General features: G+C 35.5%; 1 protein-coding gene across 1 annotated transcript in view; it reads right to left on the reverse strand.

Annotated features, from left to right (window-relative positions):
- The window catches only part of DPY19L1 (dpy-19 like C-mannosyltransferase 1), a 51,296-nt gene that overhangs the window by 19,300 nt on the left and 11,868 nt on the right, over positions 1–20,128 (reverse strand). The window contains exons 6-11 of the mRNA XM_064506549.1: positions 19,075–19,195; positions 17,317–17,410; positions 8,771–8,828; positions 3,804–3,895; positions 1,575–1,674; positions 246–323 (exon numbers count right to left, since the gene is read on the reverse strand). Coding sequence (XP_064362619.1) covers positions 246–323; positions 1,575–1,674; positions 3,804–3,895; positions 8,771–8,828; positions 17,317–17,410; positions 19,075–19,195 — 543 coding nt within the window. The remainder of the gene's footprint in view (positions 1–245; positions 324–1,574; positions 1,675–3,803; positions 3,896–8,770; positions 8,829–17,316; positions 17,411–19,074; positions 19,196–20,128) is intronic.

Raw genomic sequence — 20,128 nt, forward strand, 5'->3', positions numbered from 1 at the left:
CACGATTCTTGTAAGCTGCTAAATTTCGTGAGCTCAAAGACGCTGGTGTGCCAGAAGGATTCTAGTTTCTGACTCTGTGATCTAAGTATGTGTCACATCAAACTGTTCAAATGCAGGCCCCTCCACCCTTTATCACTGCATCTGTTCGATCATCTTGTAACTAAGCAAAACACTTAAGACAGCGAGCTTCTTTTGATGCTCCAACCTGGTTGACAGAATTTAGCTTAAAAAGAAAAAAGAATTACCATATGAGCAGAGAGTATCTTCTGTAATTTGCAGGAGTCAATATAACCCATAACATACACAGCAAATAAAGAAGCTATCTAGAAGCAAAAGTGAAAGATAGTTAAAACAATCTAAAGTGATGTACTCTCCCTAGCAGAATATGTATTTATACAGAAGAAGTAATTTTGAACAATCATACATCAATTTTTACAGCTACATATTTGACTATCTAAGAAATAAGTTTTCAGCTTTACAAAAAAATGAAGGACATTAAAATATAGTACTAAAATAACACCTTTCACCTTTGATTAAAAAAAGAATTAATTAACATTGCTGAAATATTACAGTTAAGTATGGAAACATCAAAAATTTGCTGACAAGGAAAATGCAATTCAGTGATTAAGTAGCTTAGTAAAAGTAAAACAGGAAATGCATGAAATTATGAATTGAGCCCATAACTTCAAATTTCAGGCCCAGAATCTTAAACAGGTGTCTACCCCACCTTGTCTTACTGTTTCTGAAACAAAACAAAACAAAAACAACTAGAAGTTTATAATGACAGGTTTCTTAAAATATTTTATATACTTTAATGACTTCCTCTTTTTTAGTTAGAAAATATGTGTACCGCAGCACAGGCTGATTGTTCAAAACTATTAGCTCAAACCAAGCAGTATCAGCTTTGAGTGGGATAAACAAGTGAAAAGGTATGGACACATGGCTGGATTCTGATCTACATGCCACAGTTCAATCAATTTAAATACTAAGGAAGAGCGCTGCATGTCAATACCCTCTTGCTCATATTAGCCAGTGCTGAAATATAGTAAATGCTAGAACTACCTCAACTATTTGAACTCTCTCAGACAGTTAAATTATGCCATTACTCACAGAATCATCAAAATCAAATACAAAATCATGCAAAATCATGCCAGATATTACATGCCATGCAAAAATTGCTCAGTTTAAAAATTCTGTGTTTAATTTTGTATAACCTAAAGTGACACAAGACTACTGCCTTAATTTATTTTGTAATTCAATTTGCAAAGTTTTCTCTTGTTCTACACTCATTCTAATGTACCTATCTTAGGCTGGAGGCTGCTTTTAAGGGAAAGCCAAATTGTTTAGTCCTGGAAACAGAAGATTGAGTGATGTAGATGGTCAACTTTTAACTTTTTAAGACCACTAAAACAGTATTGATGTGACAAATGGTATGAATCTTTCCTGAGAACAAGAGTGAAGTCTAGCTAAAAGGAAAGCATCAGCATAGTTGTAAATTCAGTGACTGTCTGTAGAATGTAGTCAACTTGCCTAAATAATTCAAAGATGCTATTTGAAGTTGCATACAATCTTACCTGTGTGAGAAGAACAAATTGAGCAAACTGCCAGGGAAGCATGAAAAAGATATTAGAAACACACAGTGCAATCAAGCTTCCTGTATTAATATTCGGAATCCTTGGGAAAAAGAGACAGAATAGGTATCAGTAAGTTAAGCTACACAGATATTTGCGTATTATCCAAAAGTACAGCAGAGAACAGAATAAAAACAAGGTTACTTTGAACCTTAGCTAGCAATATTGATCTACTATAGAGCACATACCTGAAGCAAATCAATTTTCTATCAGTTTCCAAAAACAATAGCTCCCATAGTTCTGAAAAATATCTAACTGAAGAGTGACTATTTACCAGACATGTCTTTTCCTGGCAGCATGTAATACACCAGGCCAAACTATGTCTCTTGCAGGGGTCCAACTCCTTGTGATAACTTAACCACCGTGTCACATCCATTTCTTTTTTCTGCCGAGATCACAAATATTCTCAGAATAGCCAGTATCTGACAATGACTGCATTCCTCTAACATCCTATCTCACATGTTTCTTTCCATATTGACTTTCTGCAACTTTTTGCCAATGTCCCTCCTTGGAATGAAGATGTCACGGCAGGAGAGAAAATCAAATATAAAAAGGAGCTCTTGAAATCCTCTTTAATAGTCATCTGTCTCTCAAAATTGAAAATCATCTTTAACTGAACAAAGCCCATTCCCCAGGTGCTACTAGAAGTACTAATTATTTATTTCTGTGTTAGCTTTGAATTTACTTCTGAAACAAGTCACACTTCAAATTTCACTAAGTGGCCTCCACTAGATGAGAGACCATAAATAGTCTACTGAAAAAAACCCCAAACCCAACAGATAATGGCAGTCTTGCCAAACTCTGTAAAATTATTCATCAGTTCTCTTAGAAAGCCTCAAGATTAACCTATACTGGAAGCTATACTAAGCATGAGACTACTGTTTTACCTAATTGATAAAAGTAGTGGAGCATTTAACTTCTAGTCTCTGTTCCAAAGAAAGTTCCTGTATTACAGCAAAAGACTGCTATACATAACACAAAGCCGCTCCTGAAGCAGGAACCATAACTGAGAACCAGAAAGTTAGGCCTTAAAATGTTTTACCACCTCTTTAGGACCTGGGGCTGAAATGCCTATCTTAAATACCCACTTCTCACTGGCAAATAAGCTTTAGTGCTATTTTATATATCAAGATTTGAAGAACAGGAGAATCAAAAAGCACCATAATTACAGGTGCAGAATACATACACTCTCTTCACCCTAACTTAAAAGTGCAGTTTTCTCCTTTTTGTTTGACCTTACACTTTAGGAATAACCATTAAATGAATAGGTGCCATTCTAATATAAAATCTAGCAATCAGTCTATAAACTGTTGCTCAAAATATTTTTCTAGACAGTATATATATTTTAGCCCCACCTAAAAATGACAGGTCAGTAACAACAAAGCAAAATGTATTTTTGTTTTAATCATCAATGACTACAAATCAGCATGACCTAAAAAAGGAAAATCTGGGGTTGCAAATACAAAATTTAGCTAAATCACAACTAAACTGAGAATCTGATACCATGGAGTTGGTGGAAAAGCCCTCAAGTATCATGCTTATTTTTCAAACCAGAGGCAAGATAGTCACATAAGCATGTTGCAAGCTAAAAGCAACCACTGCAAAACAAGGCATATGACCTCAAGAGCATCCTTGCATTAATATAATGAGATTGCTCTAAAAAGCTTGAGCTAATAAACTCACAGAAAGCTGCATGGGCATACTAGCTTATAGGTGCCTACAGCATCCTCTGTCGCATAGCATAGGCATATTCTAAGTGCAACCAACCTACCGCTCCCTAAGAGGGACAAAACTAAGGTCATGAAATATCAGCTTGTTTCTCATTAGGAAGTAAGTCAACTGAAAATTCTCATTTGTAGTTTACATATGTATTTGTCAACATGTTCAATATGATTTGTATTACAGTGATATCTTGAAACTGCAATGCTTTTCCTCTTAACAAATGAGTAATATGACTGCAGTTTTGGTGCAGTGTCTGCTATGTAGACAGCCACAAGAAAGCTTCTGTGCTACTGATACCACTGTTGCAGCATACAAAGGCACTGGAACTAGCAACAGCTGATAAAGTTCAAGAAAAGTTCCAATCTGCAAAACAACATAGTATTCAAATAATGCCCTGTGACATTCAATTTTTTTTAAATTGTAAATAGCTAAGTATAAATTGAAAGGTACCTGAGAATATAGGTCAAAAGCAACATCTGAAGCACAAGGAATGGGTATGAGAAACTTTCACGAAGAGGCGGAGTCCACATGACACGTGTACACTAAAAATAAGAACTGGGTTAGCTGATGTTTGCTGCTGTATTTCCATAAAGCAATGCATTTGTATGACAAAATGAATGACCACTGACACTTCAATAAAGTAAAACCAAACAAGATGAGCTTTTACTCATAAGCTAACAAAACAACATGCCAAGAAGCAGAAAAGGGAAGGACAAAGGAAACAGCTTTCAGACTTGAGGTCTATGGTGCACTGTTTTTCGGACTGCTACTGTTGGCTCATTCTCCTGAAATGTGAAAATTAAAATAGATTATTGCTTTTCCAAAATTAAATGTGACAGCTAGATAACATCAAAGAAAAAAGCCAGGACAGCAGCTGTTTGTCACTGTTTCTGCTGAAATTCGCAAGTCATTCAGGTAACAAAAACCATTCTGAAATCCAGGCAGTGACTTGCTACACTTACATTAGAAAGTATGTGGCAAGAGGATCTGAAGGACAAATCAACACAGTCCTCATTACTCTTCATTATGCTAGAGTTCTCCAAGTTACAAACATTTTATATTTTCAGCAGCAACAACACAGAAAATACAGAATTTGTAGCTGTCCTGTAGGCCAGTAAAACTCAGCAATGAAACTAAGCTCTTACAGAGCTATACTAACTTATACCCTTCACTCTAACTCTAATGAAGCAAAGAATAACAAAATGAGATCAACTGAGTAGCTTTTTCATTAATTTCTGGGAGTTCATGGCAAACAGCTCAGATACTTAACTCTCATCTTGGATCTTTATATTCAGTTTTTCTTAAAGGTTTGGAGACAGTACTGACCATCAAAAAACTCCTAAGACTTTACATGTTAGCATATTACTCTACATTCCATCTCCATTTTAAATTAATGTATCTGCACAATTATATAATGCATTTCATATTTTTTCAACTTTACATACAATGTTCATTCAGATGCATAAGCAGTTTATGCAAAGAATATTATACTTTCTACAGAATATGTTGTAAAAATCACAAGTCTGGATGGAGGAAATACAATCACTTTTAAATCCACAGTTTATAAGCAAAGCTGGAGAAAAGCTTTGATTACCACTCTGTAGCTATCACATGTGGGGTTTTCACCCAATATTTAGGAAAAATACTTTGAACAAACACTATCTTTGATTTGTATCTATTTACAGTTGCAATAGAGAGAATCACACTTAAAACTGCTTTCAACATTTTTTGCAAAATTGCTAAGTATGCTTTGACAAATGAACTAAACATTCCTGTAGTTTTTCTTATATAAACCTATTATATAACAGTATTACCCATTCTTCTTTGTCTACTACCTTGTTTATCATTAAGTGATTTGTTTCTGTAGGATCGGTGTTACTGAGTCTTCAGCCAGAAAGCATGTAAGTACTGCCAGCAGGAGCCTAAAATTACTCTCCCTCACAATCTGAAATACCTTTCATGCCTGTGTCATGTCTGTGATCAGTTGCTACAATATACTCCAAAACAAATAAAACAATTAAAACGAGGAAAAAGAATATAAATCCTTGCACATCGTTTCTTTTACATGCAACACAAGACTGACTGTGCAAGTAACAGAAGGCAAAAATAAATGAATGAATGTATGAATGAACAAACAAACAAATAAATAAACAAATAAAGGCAATTAAGCATAGGCTTAATCATAAAAACACCCATACTTCAGGAAAGAAAATTATATCCTCAGCTGAAAGAAAAATACATAGATGGATGGTAACACAAGCTCTTGAGAAGACTGCTGAAAAGAAAATTCTGCTCAAAAATTGCAAGGAAGACCAACTAGAAGAGGCGGAGCAGAGGCCTAGTAAAAGAACTGTGTAATGGAGATCCTATCTCAAGAGTGGAAACATGGAAGGGCTTGGCTCATTCAAACAACTTACATGAAGGTTGACGGGGATAAAATTGTGTCAGTAAGTATTTTGTGATATAAGCATTGTGGAATGCAAATAAAATGTTTCTAGTAGAGGTCAACTTCGACATACAAACAAATAGGTTTGGAATGGCCATCAATAGATTCAGGCTAAAAAATCACAAGAAAGTTCTTCACTACTACAGCACAAAAACATAATTCATTCTAACATGGATCGTGATGAATTTATGAAAGTTGATAGTATGTGATGCTGAGATAGCATGGATTGAACTCAGTGAGTAGACAACCCTTCTATTTCGATTCCTATAATATTAGAAACATTTTTAAAGTGTTGCTTCACTGAAGAAGTCATGAGAAGTAGTATTATAACATTCATTGATTATTGGCTTGCTATTTTACAAATACGTTAATTTAATAGTGTAAAATAAATGCAACGGATAGAAGACGGCCACATTCGTCAAAAATAAACCTTAGAGTCTAGCAAGATTCTCTTTGTAACATTTGCATCCTGACAGCCATTAAAATAAACTTTTCATCGATATAAAAGGTAACATGTTATCTTCAGCTGATTGAAAGATATGATTACTTAAAAATTTTTATTAACAAAAAGACTACACTGTTTTAGAATAATCATGATTATGTTTGTTATTTTGCAAGAGTATAGCAACATTTGATTTACCAAATCTTTGATAGGAGGAGGAAAGAAAAATGAGAAAGAAATGGTGAGGATGTACAACCTCACCTATAAAAAGGAAGCACTACCTTAATAGTACGTTGACTAATGTAACCCATGTTATTTTTCTATATTTGGAATGTAATACTAAATCATCAGTGGATAGTTCATCAAGGATGTAAACTAACTTTATTACAGGTATAAATACGTAAGATCTATCTGGGTTTGGAATCATTAAAACATATTAGCACAAGCACAGCACAAATAAAAACATACCGCCTTAGGGATCACCAGCTAAACTCCAGCTTAGCCACTTTTATGTGGCATGGAATCTGAGCTAAGACGACTTGCAAACCAAGTTGACTCTTGTAGCTCAGTCCTACCCTTTCAGAAAGCAATCTTATAGGAATTGGTCTAGCTCCACAGTGGGTACTGTTGAATCACATGCAAGATGATTCCCACAGACCAAAAAGCTTATCGAATTCTCAAAGAGTTATCTGATTAGGTGTAGCAGAAACACAAAGAACCAGCTGAGATCTCGCGCTGAATCTTTGCAAGTAAGCCCTCCTTCCTCTCCAGAAATCCAAACTACGCAGGTGAGACTCAATCAATCACAATACTCAACCTCCACATAAACCCCAGACGAGGTGTGCACACAGCCACGCAGGTGTAATGTCTATGCCATTGTCCCAAATATCCACATTATCTGTGTTTTCTCCCCCAAGTCCAGCCATCCATATAATGGAGAGCTAACTGTACCACAGTGAAAATACATGTTTCTTTTCAATACTGCTACCACTATCTTTGACGCTTCCAACTTGTTCCTTTCTGAAGTTACAGTTTATCACCTTCACAGATTCAGCAAAACAGCACATACTATATCAGTATCTCCTGGCAAAGGATAAAAATATTGAATTCACTTCCAGAAGAGTATTAGTAAGAATGGAAACCCATGCAAAACTCTGCAAGCACTTACAGCATGAAAAAAAGTTTAGAAACACTAATATTTATCTGACTTCTTCAAGGCAGTTAATATCCATAGACAAAAACTCTACACAAAGGATATTTAGAGAAAAACATTTCAAATGAAACTTACAAGAGCTATTTCACCAACAAGATTTTTGTTTTAGAAGAAAACCATCAAAGCTCATCATAAGTAAAAGAATCTTTCATTCTATTATGTACAGCTACATTTTGTTACTACTCAGAGATCTCTATAAAGTTCAGCTCGGTAAACTAAGAAAACAAAATGGAAATTTAACCCTAAACAGAATCATAGGGTATCTCATTTCCATCTAGACAACAAGCTTTACAGTTCAGCTATATTTTAAATAAAATAAAATGCATATTTTAAAAAAATAAAAGCATAAATACTGCCCATGGGCATACAAAAACAGTGACAAGAACAGCACTGCCTGGGAGCAGAGGAGGACATAGTAGGTGGCAGTCTCTTTTCTCCTGATTCAAACAGCTTCCTAAAAACGTTTAGCATTAGACTACTGTATATATGCATGTAGTTTCTAAATTCTATGTATCCTATCAAGAGTATACTAAATATCAGTATAGCATTTGAAAATAGTACTAAAGCCTTTTTTTAAATATTCATGAATTTCTGATAAAATATATGGTAATCTACAGAAAACCTCCTCCATTTTTGAAGCTTGTTCATATGGTACAACTAGTCCAGTTATGCCTGGAATGAGGACAGAAATAAAAGCTTTTGGTGTTTTGAAACTCAAAGTCATTGTGCTACTAAGATTTCAATCTCAAAACCACATTAGGTTACATTTTCTCCCCTCACTATTTCTTCTCTCTAAAATGTAGGTTTCAAGGAAATAAAATTACATTCTATAAAAGCATACTTAATTTGACTTATTAAAGGGTTTTGATAAATTTGCTAGCATTCTACTGGTAAGCGATAAGAACGCTACCAATCAAGGTTTAGCAGAAGATCATTAGTTAATCGATCAAGTTAGGCTAGATAAGACTAATTTTCTGTTAGGTTTCAGTATTTCTTATATACCATCTCTCTTTAAAGAATTAGTCAAGACAAATTATATCAGAGTTCTAGTATGGGATTTACTCTGGAAGATGCCCCAAACTGACACATCATATACAGATGTTTTCCTTCTGAATTTCATTTTTGTACCTAAGATGACATATTAGACAATGCTATAAATTTTCAAGTCACTACTATTCTACTTTCAGTAATACCTTATACCTTTCTTGTTAGCCCTTTAAATTTACCCCAAAACAGACAAGCAATATCATCATCTCTAATGAAGTGACACCTAGCTTAATCAAAAAAAAAAAAAAAAAAAAAAAAAAAAGACTTACCTCTCCATGGTTGAAAAAGTAACATATCACAGTAATGAGGCCTCCTAGACGGCTCCCACTGTGAAAAGAACATGAAAAATAAGTACAGCAGAATCTCATAATTGCCAATACTGCTTCAGAAATGTGGCTACATACAGTTAAGTTAGATTCTGTGGCCAGAATCTCACCGAAGTTTATAGGGGAAAAAATATATTATTCATGCATCAAGGGCAAGCAATCTAGGGTGTAAAACAAGTATGAACTAGCTAGTCAACTAGTGCTTGTTTCAAAACACACCATTCCTCATGTATCAGCTCCTTTCTGCAGAACATTTCAAAATTCTAACAGAAACAACTAGCAAAATGGTTACTACGCTCTGTCTCAGACTTTGGTTTTGACCATTACATGGGCAATAGCTGTGACCCCTACTAGTTATGGCCTTCATTCTGATGTACTTAGAGCTTGAATTTGAGAAGTGCTGAGCATTTTCTCCTTTTTTTTAATGCTAGGCAATAGAAATGGGATATTTCTTCCCTAAGCTGTTGAGCAGGAGACCTTATAAGATGCATGGTTAATCATCCACAGTTTGGGCATCTCTGCAAATTTTGGTCTGAACCGAAGACTATGATAGGGTAATCAAATCAGGCAAACTCAAAAATGTATTTAAACATGAGCTCATGTAACATAGTCAGTGTAAGATATAATTTAATACTCATATGAAGTACTGTGACATTATCACAAGGGTTTTTTAGCATTCCACTTAAGGATTTTTATAGGTTTCTAAACTGATAAAGTTTACCTGTCAACTAACTAGCACATTGCAGTCAAGACTAAGAAGAAAAATAGCACTTATATTCTTCCCACCCCAAAACAGCACTAGGTTAGGTTCCCATTTTGTTTGACTAGATTTGTAGTTGTCCTTGTTCTGGGATATAAAGCAAAGAAATTTCTCTGCAAACAAGTGCACTGCTACTAAGTGACTGCATTACCAAATCTTTACTGTGTGTTAGAACACAGCAATATAATTGCTGTTACTGCTGCTTTGTTCCCTAAAACCTGCCCTTGAACACTGGATCAGCACTTCCATAGCATCTTGTACCCCTGTTTCTTGTCAGAAGGCTGGAACAGATATTGCTCCTGTGCCTTATACCATCCATGCAACAGAACTAGGATTTCCTCCCCAGCCTCACTGCACAAACAAATAAAATACCAGCTCTTCACAGTGCTGTATCCTGTCTGCACCACATACTGCCTCCTTAATCTGATGCACTTCTTGTCCATCCAAGAGCATGCCTATGTTGGAGGGTGCTCTCATTTCCACTCATTAAGGAAAGAAGGGGAAGAGAGCTGTTGTACCAGCCCCCTGCTTCTGAGCCTACAAACTGGTGACATTGCCACCGCTAAGTTTCCCCACATACACATTTCCAGATTAGCAATATGAGAATGGAGAGGGACTGAAGGGAGCTGCATAGTCCTAAACCACATGAAAAGCTGTAAAGCCATAATCACATCCAGTAGCAAGTATCAGCCATTGTACTCCTCTAATGCTGCCTGCTCTCATGCAGACCTCCAGACTGCTGAATCTTGCCCTAGCATTCTACTTCCTATGCTTCTCACTTATCCCTCTAGAAGAAATGTATCCTTCATCTCTCTCTGCTGGTCCTGGTATTACATCCTCCTCACTACCCTTCCCAACACCTACTTTTTCTTAACTCTTCCTCTTCCTCTCCTGGCTGTTTTTGATAGGTCTCTATTTCACATCTAGTTCTAAGCTCTGCCTAAGCTCTTAAGAAAGATGCTGTCCGTTTCACTGTAGGCTTTGAATAGCAGTGATCAGAAACTGGAGGGGGGGGGGGGGGGGAATGGAAAAGTAGCAGCCTTTCTTCAGGTCTCTCTCCCTTACAGAACATTCTTGGCTTTAACCAAGCAATATTCCGCTGCCTTACCTTTTTTCAAAAACTTTATGGTGGTTAAAAAGAATGTGCCCTTATTCCTCTACACTGATCTTGCAGGCTTTAAGCTTTTTATACTTGATATATTGTAGCTTTTTATAATTTTTGATTTTATGTACGCTGGAAATAAACCACCAGTTCTCAGAGATGGTAAGCTCAAACATTCCAACTAACAAATTACGTAACAGTAAAATAAACTTCTGACTTATTATGGCCAACAGTCTAGTATTAATCTCACTCATTTTTGCAGCCTACAAGGAACATAAAATTCAAATCTGTAAATAAATTCCTTACAAGGGCACTGCTTTATACTTCCTGTTTACAATGCATACTTGCAATGGATGTTGCATTTTAAAATTGAAGACAGAAAAACCCAAGCCCTGCCGATAACACCTACTGCCAGATTTACATGTTAGTGACCATTTTGCAATATGCGCATTTTACTTGAATGAACTCTTGCTGATTTTAGATTTGCCCAATGGAAGAACAAAAGAGACTAATTCACTGTTTTCCAGCTCTAGCCAAAAGAGCACCATGGAAATAAATTCAATGGTACATCAGAATCACAGTACAGTGCAATTGTGTATTCGCTGTATAATACTGAGTTTCATGCTGCATCCCACATGATGTGACCTAAAGTGAGTATTATTACATAGTATTCAAAACTATGGTATACTTAACACTAATATTTGAAAGGAAGGAAAGGAAGGAATGAAAAATATACAACTGCATATACATTATGAAATAATTAAGTTTAAAATAGTATCATTGTTCCTCCCATGTACCAAAGCAAACTTCTGATACTGCAGTGTCCATTTGGCAAAGCTCAATGAAAACACAAGAATACCAGTCATCTCAACATATCAAAAGGTACAGATCATTGAACATCTTGTTAAGGGACAAACAAACTAATCTATTTTAAAAATATATGAATATCATCAGCTAAAATGAGGAAGTAATACTAAACTGAATTTTTTGACATCTTAAAAGTCCAGTCTTACTCCGTTAAAATCAATACAACTTTCTACTAATCCATTGCACTGGCATCAATCCAGTCCAGTAATTGCTGGTTTTGTTTAGCAATATTGTTATTCCTTACTTGACTACTGGTTTACAAAAAAAAGCATTAACATCATCAGTGATAGTCATTATGCTGGTGCACAAATAGAAGTCTCTTTGGATCTGGAGAGGCTTAGCTAAAAGTTACTGGCTTCTAGAAAAGGCATAAAAGTACGTATTTAATCTTTTATATGACAGGGCACAAGCTTTCTGCTAATGAAGTAATGAAAGCAATTAGCCTTTTAATATATTAACATGTTAGTCTGAAATGCCCACAGACAAGAAAAGTTTGTGTGTCAAGTGTGCCTTTGTAATCCCTCAGTGAAGTCAGGCTGCATCAGCACCTAATACTTCGAGACGTTCACAAAGTGAAACTGATAAGTCATGCATTAGTCAATTCTAACGCTGCTATAATACTAAAGTGATGTAAATACAGTGTAAAGCAGCAAAATAAAGCACTTCATGGTATATAATTTGGGGTACATGCCCATATACAGCTCACAAATGAATGACAACTTGAATTTCTTGGTTTAGAAAAGAAGAATAAAAGACACGTCTAAGGATTTACTCTTGGAAAAGCTGTTTTCCCCATGACAACATCTGAAATTTGTAAATCGACTTTTTTATACCAATCCTCCACAGGCTGAAAGAATGACCAGAGAAACCTGGAGAATATTTGTTGTCAGATGAAAATTTTTTGTTGTTGTTACTTGAGTATTGTATTAAAAAACACCAAATTTCTGTTTTTTTATTTCAAAAGAAATACCATATAAAATTCTGTACACAACATCAGTAACAGAAGACAATTAAGGAGCAAACCTAAAACAAGAATAAAGCCAGCTAAATTTTAACTTCATCCAAACAGTTAAACTGATATTATGGAACTTGTAAAATCCTCATCTACAGTCACTTGGGAAAAAGTAATACCTAACTAAAAATAAACAGTGCTAGAGCTGAAGCATGTTAGCCTGATGTTATATGATACAGTTTAGTACAGAAGCACTCAGTCTAAAATAATACAGGAAGAGTGTGTATTACACGTAATACATAAGATTTAATTTGTGGAAGAAGATGACAACATAGACATATAACAACATTGCCCTCTCACATCACTCCATAGCATTAGGATGTCTGTGTCTTAGTAGAAAAATGCTTACCACTCCATTATTCAGGAGCTGATTAAAAGACACAACATCCTTTAGGTATGATGTTCACTTAATAAGCAACATACTATCCTAAAGTTAGGAAAATGAAAGCCAGCATGGTTATTATAAATACATTTCTCACATAGCTAAAGGAATTTGATTTAAAGAGAGAGAGAGAGAGAGACAGACAGACAGACAGACAGACAGATAACACTACTAACTGCTGAAGTACTCCACAATATATTTTTCAGTTACTAGGTTGCTACTGTATTTTCGTATTCAAGAATTATATTTGCCTTAGGGATTTATTATTTCTAACAAATGGTCTACATCTCGGTTTTGTTTTAAAAATTCTAGTTTAAGTTGAAAAAAAGTAAATGGTCATGTAAATAAAACATTGATGAAGCATCTACCGTTAAAAGGTTAACACTCACCTAGAAAAATAATGATGTTCTATAAATACTGAACTTAGGTTTTAATACAGGATTTAACACATTCCCCAAAATATCAAGTTGGTGAAGAGAACAACAGTTTAAAAAAAAAAAAAAAAAGAAAGAAAGAAAGAAAGAAAGAAAGAAAGAAAGAAAAAGCTTTTAGAGGTGGTCCTGAGTTCCCCTAAGTCCTTTAAGAGTCTGATGATAAAAGAACCTACAAGTAACAGATCACACTTCCAGAAGTCTTAAGAACTGAAAAAAAATTCCGAAACTTATATTTAAAAAGAAACTATTCCTTCCTTTGTACTCTCTTCTCCAGGCATTTATCTAACATCTCTACTTCTGTGAATTTCAGATCACTAAAAACATGCTGTTTATTAGCAGTGTATGACTTCATGTATTAGAACTACTCTCTTAAATCTGTCCCAGCTGAGACATAATTCTTATCATTCTAACTAGTTAATAGTAGGTAATCTCAATTTTCCTGAGCGTTGCAATGCACAATTAGAAAACACAAACAGGGGCTAGACCTAGGGAAGTAAATAGCTTATTATTTTTGAAGTTGTTATTGTTGATCTGTGTAATTGTTTGTTTCACAGCAATGTGCATGAAAGGTAAAATTGTAAATAAAAAGATACATTTGACACAAACCACCATTTTTGCTACTAAACAAAAATATCAGCCAGCTGTTAGATTTTAAAAGAGCCTCAGATCCTCCACCCATCACTAATACACAGGTCAAACAGTATCAGTGATTTCTGGATACAATATCTGAGGATGAAAGATACCAGCTGAGTGCTAGAACAATCTCCAGGACATGTGCATTCTTGCACATAATACAAAACTTTTAATTCCACAAATACTAAAAGCATGAACCCTGAAACCCAGAATGATTAAAAGAATGTTCTTTTAATATTAAGTCTTAGAGCAAACTAAAAATTTATACATGTACACACACACTCACAAAATATTCAAGGATTATGCTAAAGGTTAACATTCTGATAAAATCTTAAAGTCTAGCATACCAGGTCTTAATTGTATTGTGAATGACAGCAGCCTCTGCAAGGCATCAGTATTTTACCACGTGAGAAAAGAACAGAAAATCTGTAGGCAAAAATAGGGATGCTTGTCAGCATCTTTTCCCAGAAGAGGAAAATACACATAGCGTATATCAGGGAGGGGTACAGGTAAGATTGAGCTAGAATCATTATTTGCTAACATTGCAATGCTAGCATGTAGGACACACAGTAGTTATGACATTCTACACCAATACAAAATATAAATGATAACTCTTCCTGTTGAAACTCTTGTACCGTATTGCAACTAGTGAAGTATATGCACAACTAACTTTTACAAATTTTTTTAAAAAGCCCTTCAGCTGGAAGCTAAATCCCCCATGTTTATAAGCCTACTGATTATTTATTACATCTTATTTTAGACTATTCTGTATTAAAGAACTGTAGCTGACCTGAACAGTTATACTTTGTCTGGTAGCATCAGCTCTGGAATAATAAAGGAACTAGTATTTTGACTCCCCAGGTACAATAAACTTATGCCTAAAGAAACTCTATCTAGGGAATGGTTATAATATATTATTATTGATTAATAAGCAAGAAAGAAAATATTTTAAAAGTATTGTCTAGAAGAGATAAGGAAAATCCACTGGTAGTTCCTCAGGATACAGTATTTGACAATCAGCTTAAGTATTCTGCCTCTCACTCCCTTTACTACAAGAAGAGAGGGACTGAGGAGAAAAAAAAAATCAGAAAAAAAACCCTTAGACTTGCATAAAGTACTTATCATCCAAATGCCATTCCTTTGTCCATAAAAAAGCATGAGTTCTCACCATACTGCTTCAATTATCCTTCTATGTATTTCAATTATCAGAATGTTCCAGAGCTTGAGACTAATTTGCATCAAACGAGAAGACTCCCAAGTGCCTTGCACAAACAAAAGTTATAGTTTCACATTACAGCCAAGCCAATCCAACATCAGCTACTGTTCAAAAGGATGGTTCTGCTCCCCTTCTTATCCTTGGCCATACACTTCCAAGTCTGGCAATCTTCTAACCTTGTGGGAAACTGGTTAAGGAAGCTAAACAGCAAAAAGTTAATCCTACAAGAGCAACTAGTTTTCTGCTAGCTTAACTCCTTGATCAAGCTCACTACAGAGTACAGTGAGCACAGAGGTGGAAACACATGCTAGCTTGGAAAACTAAGGTAACAAAGTGGTCTTCCACAATCCTTTCACCTTCCATCACTAGTCAAAGTTGTGAGGAGACTAAGAGTAAGCAAAGGCTGAAATAGAAATAAAGCATACACTCCATGAATACATATGGAGAGAAAAAGTAGAAGAAAAACAATTACGTATGCTAGGGATGATTGCTGCCAACAAATTACAGGATGAAATGTTAGATGGAATATTAGAGGATGGTCTCCCATGATCAAATAAGTCAGGCCATGAAAAAGTCCATCAAAGTGCATAGCAGAAACAAAACAGCTTTAGGAAGGAGACTTGCCACCATTCATGAGATTACCTACTTCAATGTATTAGAATTGGATTGCTCTGGAATGGTGTATTTGGTTCTTCTATTTCTCACACCTTACAGAAAAGCCTAATTATCCTGGCATTCCTTGAGTAAGAAGAACCTTGGAACTGCCATAACAACTAAGCAGTCATCTATATCTGGTATCCAATTATGACTTTCTTCAGAATAAATAAATAATATCATAAAACTACTTGCAGGAAACTGTGTAGTCAGTCATTTTTTGTAACCCCAGATAGCTAGTGGCTTACACCTTGAAAGAATTGCATTGATATTCTAATCATCCTGACTACCTACACTGCAGATCATTTGCATTTAAAATTAAATTACTTTCAACACTTGATATTTATTTACAAGACTAGTACTTACATTCAACACAGCCCAACTCACAGTACTGAGAAGTTAAGACAATAGTGACTTTTCAATGACATTAGTATGAAATGTTGATGTCTATACATCTCCCTTAAGAGAAACATGACAAGTTAATGATACTAATATTCAAAGTTCATTTACTTCCCCAAAGCATGAGGCATTCATTTCCTATATTAAGAAACACAAACATACACACTTTACACCCAAATACTTGATAGTTTCAATTGGCAACTTCCTCTTTTCACTGTCACATTCAGTTCCTGCCCTGCACTATTCCTTATTTGAACTTTCAGCACTCTTTAGAATCAGCACATGCTTCAGAGAGAGCAGGAACAGAACACAAGAAAGTGAAGCCAGGGAATGAGGTGGGGGAAAAATCACATTTCTTAGAGGAAAATGTAGCATGCCTTTTCATTTTTGCACAATTGGCATATGAAAATAAAATTGTAAAAGTGTTTCCACTTCTGTTTTTCTGCTGAATGTGGAGCCCATTTTCATATGAAAGTGTATTATAGTTCCTGAAATTTAAGGACAGATACTGAGAGCAGAAATTCACAGAAAAAGAGAAGTGTATACAAATGCCTGCAAACAAAGTATTATCTTAAAATACTTTTCCTTCTCATTTAAGCTAAAAATGAAAGAAATGCAATATGACTTCAGGCAGAGCACCATGAAAACTCTAACCTTGATTGTACGTACAGTATCATTCATACCTTATTTACAAATGTGTTGCACTAAAAATTTTAAGAGCACATCATATCAAAAGCTGTTTAAAAACTGGATAGTACCTAGTTTTATGCACAACAAAGTGGTGTCAGTAAGATACCCACTTCACTGAAATTTTCCGCAACTTTTTGTAGCATCATCATTAGTTTTAATCAACAAGCTTCTCTGTCCCAGTAATATTTAGTGACAATGTATATTGTAATAAAAAAAACCTACTACTGTACAAACAAACAAACAACACCCCATCAAAACATTTTACCATTCATTTTTTAAAATGCTACTATAAAGACAGACAACTAGCACCAATTAAATAATTCAGTCACAACTGTCTTACCTCAGGTATGTGCCATATATGAAGAACAGTGACATCATTAATCCATTCAAAAGAAAAATCACAGCAACATAAAAGGAAGCAGGGTCCCCCAGCCCTAACAAACAAACAAAAAGTTAACACATATTGCCAAAATATATGAAATATTATATTGTTTATAAACCACAACCAAGTCAGCATAATATGGCACATAGCATGCTACTGTAATATACCTACAGAAACAGAAAAGCAAAAAAGATAAGTGTCACCAAGATTACTGGGGGGATTAAATCAGAGGACTATACTCCTGAAAAAGGGAGTACAGAGAGGAGACAGCATTTGAGCAGTCAGCATAAACCAAGACAAAAGCATTAACTTTAAAAAAAGACGCAGTGTATTTAAGGGATAAGCATGACTATAAGAACATTCTCCAAAGACCACATTCTGACTTCACAGAGTTTTTTTTGAAAGGGCTCATACTCCCTACACTCTAACTTCCTACCCTCTTTGCAGGAGTAAAGCCATCTTCATATATATCACTGTACCACAAATGCTCTTTCTTCACCTTGTTTTATTAGGAGCCAAGAGTTATTCCAATAATGCAAGCCTTTCAATTTATTTATTCACAAACACTTCTATGTTCACATACCTATTATTCTTCTCTTTCCCATTATTTTTTAAACCGTCCTGGCTCTAATTATTACAGCTATACAGCATAAAAAGCCGTATTCACTACAGAGTATCTAGCAAAACCTCACAGTTCAGTCTGCAGAAATGACTAATCATTATTGCTGAAAATACATGAGGACAGCTCTCAAAAGTAAGATGACAACATGCCCAGCCAGTGTGGAAGCCCTGAGAAAGTTCTTCCCCCCACAAACAGGGAAGATAAATTACAATTTATTCACTATTATTGCTTCTGACAAAATTAGAGAAAGTGAATGGTTCATGCGCTGAAGAAAGTTCTTACAGCCTTTATGCAATGGAAAAATATTAACATGTCACCACTTGAAGACATTTTAAGTGATAAAATGAAATAGCTTCACAAACTACCTTTTATCATTTAGCTATAACTGACTGTAAAACAACACAATGGTGTTTCTGGACAAGGTACTTTTATCACATAAAACTCACTTGACAAGCCACTATCAGCACTATTTTAAGTATGGAAAAAATGCAAAGAAGTGGCAGCATCCAAGCTTTGATATCAGAATCACGATATAAGGCTGAAATTCTTAGGTTGAATATTAGCAGGATTTTCCCAGCAGAATCACTACAAAAGATACCTTCAAAAGGGAGCCTTGTGTTTTCCCTTTCTTCCCCATCCCTCCCCTCAAGTTCTGGTTTGGGGAGGAAATACAGAGGATAAGAATTTGAAATGTAAGATTCTGAAATATACACATTCTGCAGAATGTATATTCTACAGAATCTACAAATATTTAATATATCTCCAATGATCTTCAATTATATTTAGTGACACTTTGCTCTTTATAGGAGCCCAAGACTATGAAGGCTCAGACTTCATCTGTGAAGATTAGAAGTGCAGTATATGAGTTAAACCTAGATAGGAGGATATATCTAAAAGGCAAAGCCCACACCCCTGATGTTCTTAGAAGTATCTTCTTTTGTGCTTCTCACATATGTTGTTACTCTGCCAGAAACACAGGCTTAGCAAAATTAAAGCAAGCAGTGTTAAAGCCATAGGAATATTTATTCCTTCTGAAATATGTAAAGCCACAATTACATGCTTCCAGGAAGAAACTAGACCAAAACATAACTCACCCTCACAGCTTTCAACAGGGCTAAGCCCTGTCCCTCTGTTTACTGTCCAGCATATCTTTGTTGGAACACCCAGGAAATCCATTATGGTAGTATATATGCGGTACCAGCTGGCAAGGACCACCTATGTGGAAAACAGGATTTGATGTTTCTAAAAAGGAATTTTGAGATTAGGTAACATTTCATGACAACTAAACCTCATCCAAGATTTTTTTTTCAAGCTTAGAATTTATCTAAGCAACGAAGCATTGTTGAACACAATTCACTAAAGGCACCCAACACAGACCAACTACTGACTAAGAAAGTAAAATTATGCCTGCTCTAGAATAGGAATCATTTCAACCATTAAGCTGAAGTATTTGGAAAAACTGGTATATTTCAATATTCTGTGGAAGGTTCCCCATTGAACCATTTTGTGTATTAGAAGTTAAAATTCTAGATTTTGTTGACAGAGAACAGATAGCCTAATTAGATTAAAACCAATTTAAAAGGCCAGTCACCTTGATTTCCAAGAACGTGATGGAGTAAATGTTCCTGGGAACTATTTCCAAACACACTAAGGACAAAAAGGGTGATTGGGAGTAGTCAGCACAGATTTACAAAGGGTAAATCATGCCTGACCAGCACGACGGCCTTCTGCGATAACTGGCTTGGTGGACAAGGGACAGCAAGGGATGTTGTTTATCTTGACTTTTAGCAAGGCTTTCAACCCGTGTCCTAAAACATCCTCATAGACAAACTGATGAAATACAAAGTAGGTAAGTAGGCAGTCAGGTGGATTGCAAATGGGCTGAACTGGCTTGGAAGGCTGTGATTAGTGGCACAAAGTCCAGCTGGAGGTCAGTCACTAGTGGAGCACCCTAGCGGTCAATACTGGTGCCAATTCTGTTTAACATCTTTATTACTAATCTGGATGATAGCACAGAGTGCACCATCAGCAAGTTTGCAAAATATAAAAAAAACAGGAGTGGTTGATGGTTGTGCTGCCATTCAAAGGGACTTCAACAGGCTGGAAAAATGGGCCAACAGGAATTGCACAAAGAGAAATGCAAAGTCC

This window comes from Dromaius novaehollandiae, chromosome 2 (genome assembly GCF_036370855.1).
Source record: "Dromaius novaehollandiae isolate bDroNov1 chromosome 2, bDroNov1.hap1, whole genome shotgun sequence".
Taxonomy (NCBI): Eukaryota; Metazoa; Chordata; class Aves; order Casuariiformes; family Dromaiidae; genus Dromaius; species Dromaius novaehollandiae.